This window comes from Rhododendron vialii, chromosome 1a (assembly GCF_030253575.1).
Source record: "Rhododendron vialii isolate Sample 1 chromosome 1a, ASM3025357v1".
Taxonomy (NCBI): domain Eukaryota; kingdom Viridiplantae; phylum Streptophyta; class Magnoliopsida; order Ericales; family Ericaceae; genus Rhododendron; species Rhododendron vialii.
In genome coordinates this window covers 695,523-697,955 of record NC_080557.1, presented here as the reverse complement: position 1 = coordinate 697,955, position 2,433 = coordinate 695,523, and the positions used below count along the sequence as shown (strand labels likewise).

At 39.6% G+C, this 2,433-nt stretch overlaps 1 protein-coding gene across 1 annotated transcript; it reads right to left on the bottom strand.

Annotated features, from left to right (window-relative positions):
• Positions 1–209: 209 nt before the first annotated feature.
• LOC131315769 (uncharacterized) lies at positions 210–1,269 on the bottom strand. Its single transcript, XM_058344963.1, has 3 exons — positions 1,208–1,269; positions 1,064–1,112; positions 210–905 (listed from the first exon to the last, which is right to left on the bottom strand). The coding sequence occupies exons 1-3, from the start codon at positions 1,267–1,269 to the stop codon at positions 210–212; spliced, it is 807 nt and encodes a 268-aa protein (XP_058200946.1).
• Positions 1,270–2,433: the final 1,164 nt, after the last annotated feature.

Here is a 2,433-nt window from a genome sequence, read left to right as displayed (position 1 = left end):
TCATAAAAATCTCTCTCCAATCTTTGACCCAAATTCTTCTCCATTTTGGACAATTTTTTTTTTTAGGTAGTTAAAGTTTTATTCACAACAAACAGGATACAAAATCAAAGATGCATTCCCCAGTGAACCAAGCCAAAAAATTGCTCAGAAGAACACTATACAATAGAAAATACAACTAACCCAAATTCAGCAACTATACAAGCTACTCGCTAATACCTAGAGTCAAAAATACAAGTAGAAAAGCGCCAACGAGAGCAAAGAGCCAAATTAACTCCTATTCTCTTCACTCCTCTCCAAGAACTAATACAAGCTCTAACCTCTGTACAAATCTGAGCTTCCAAATTTCGCACATCTAAGCCTCTATGCTGTTGGAAAATACGTCTGTTACGCTCCCCCCAAACATGATAAATCGTAGCAGCAAAAATCACTTTAGCCACCAGATTCAAGAAAAGAGTGTCAGTATGGTGTTGAACCATCCAATCTACCACCTGTGAAAGAATAGAGAGGCTGCAAAAGGAACTAAACTTCATTTGCAACAAGCTCCACAACTGAGATGAAAAAGGGCACTGAAAAAATAGACGCTCATGAGATTCCATAGTAGTTGAACACAACACACATTGGTTTTCCACCAAGACACCCCACTGCTGCAACTTGTCCTTTGTGGAAAGTCTACACAGGATGGCCAACCATTGCACAATAGCCCACCTAGGAACTGCATGCTTGTACCACACTACTTTAGCCCAAGGGACCGGAGGTTTGGGCCTTCTGAATGCATTCCAGGCAGACTGGACAGAGAATCTACCATTGGCATTTAAGTTCCAAATAATAGAGTCTTCCCTGGTAGTATTAGAAAGAAGAGAAACCGGTGTATGCTCAATAATCTTTCTAGTGATTGTATTCCTCCCCTGGGCCAAAGCCAATGATTATCAACAATAATAGAAGCCACTTTAGCCTGTAGATTCCTACCCAGATTATAAGTCACTCGGGCACCAAATCTAGCAAGCAGTGGACCCAATGGGTGCCAATTATCTAACCACAAGAAAGTTTGATTTCCATTACCCACCTGGTAAGTAATCCAAGACTGCACAAAATACCTCAGATTGAAAATTTTCCTGATTGTCCAAGATACAGAGTTAGGGACAGTCATATTCCACAACGGCTAGTTAGAGAGAGAAAGAGAGGGGGAAGAGGAGGAGGGAGAGAGAACCTTGTCGGCAGTGGTGGCAAGCCGAGGGCCGGCGGTCTGAGAGGCGATGCAGAAAGTGGCATTGGCGTTGTGACCTTTAAGCCGTCTTGTGTCCCCCAGCGTTGTCGTCTTCTCTTCTAGCCTCCTCCAATGATGATGAACGAGTTTCAAAGTTATCTTTTATGGTTGTATCCAGTTTTGAGTTTTGTGAGAAAAAAAATTTGTGTTTGATTTTGGGGGAGAGAGAGCCGGAGATGGAGAGAGAAGAGTACTAGGTCTCCTCATTTTTTGATTTGACTATTTTACCTTATTTACCACTATGCCATTAAGAATAAATAAATAAATAAATATATATATATGGGTAAAATTTGGGTTTGATGGTTGGAGATGTGCCTACCCAAAATAGGTTTTTACCCAAAATTTGACTCAAATTTGAGAGAAAAAATGGCTGAAGACTAGAGATGCTCTTATGAGCTAAACTCTCACTTTTATGCTGATCTGGGGATGATTAGGAACAAAACCAACGTGTGATCTTCCAATCCCAATTATCTTTTTTACGGAATTTTCCGTGAATAACTGTTTATAAGCAACATCACATGCATCCAAAGTGCATTGAACGGTCTGGATTTTAATGAAACTTTTCCGAGAAAACCTATGGACGGCTGAGATCGTTCAGCACCGCAAATGGCGCCAATCTTCTTTAATCATGAGCTGAATTTTAAGTTCTTTTTATAACTCGGGTGTCGCCGACGTGCATTAATTGTGGAAAATCAATTCCACCGCCCCCTTTGGAGGTCCTAATTAAATTCTAAGCGAATTGGCTTGAAAAAAGATGTTAATATCTGAACTCCTAAATTTCAGGTCTTGACCATCGAGGCAATAGCTAAGTTGAAAATTGGAAGTTTCACACTACAAAAGTTCTCATTAATTAGAAAATGGTCTCTTACTCAATTTTCGCGTTAGAATGATTAAAAAAAAAAGAAGTAAGGGCCCGAGGTGTTCTAAGATGTCGTCAGTAGGAGAAGCTAGCAAAAAAGTTATAAAAATTATCCATCCTTGTGTAACACGATAGTTATTGAGTTGGACACTTCAAGTCTCACCATAGTCATACATTCATGCGTAGTCGATAGTCTTTAATTTAGGACTCGTAAAATGTTATAAAAAGATTAGGACACGATATGACGTTACCCCACCAACATCCACTAATTTTTCCCTAAATTAAGACTAATGAAATGTGGTTATAGAAG

Excerpts from the sequence above, each read along its gene's own strand:
- LOC131315769 (XM_058344963.1), bottom strand. The coding sequence starts at position 1,269 with ATGCCACTTTCTGCATCGCCTCTCAGACCGCCGGCCCTCGGCTTGCCA. Across the intron at positions 1,113-1,207 it reads TTGCCACCACTGCCGACAAG|GAAAATTTTCAATCTGAGGT; the intron begins GTTCTCTCTCCC and ends TTGGACAATCAG. Across the intron at positions 906-1,063 it reads AGTCTTGGATTACTTACCAG|GGGAGGAATACAATCACTAG; the intron begins GTGGGTAATGGA and ends GCTTTGGCCCAG.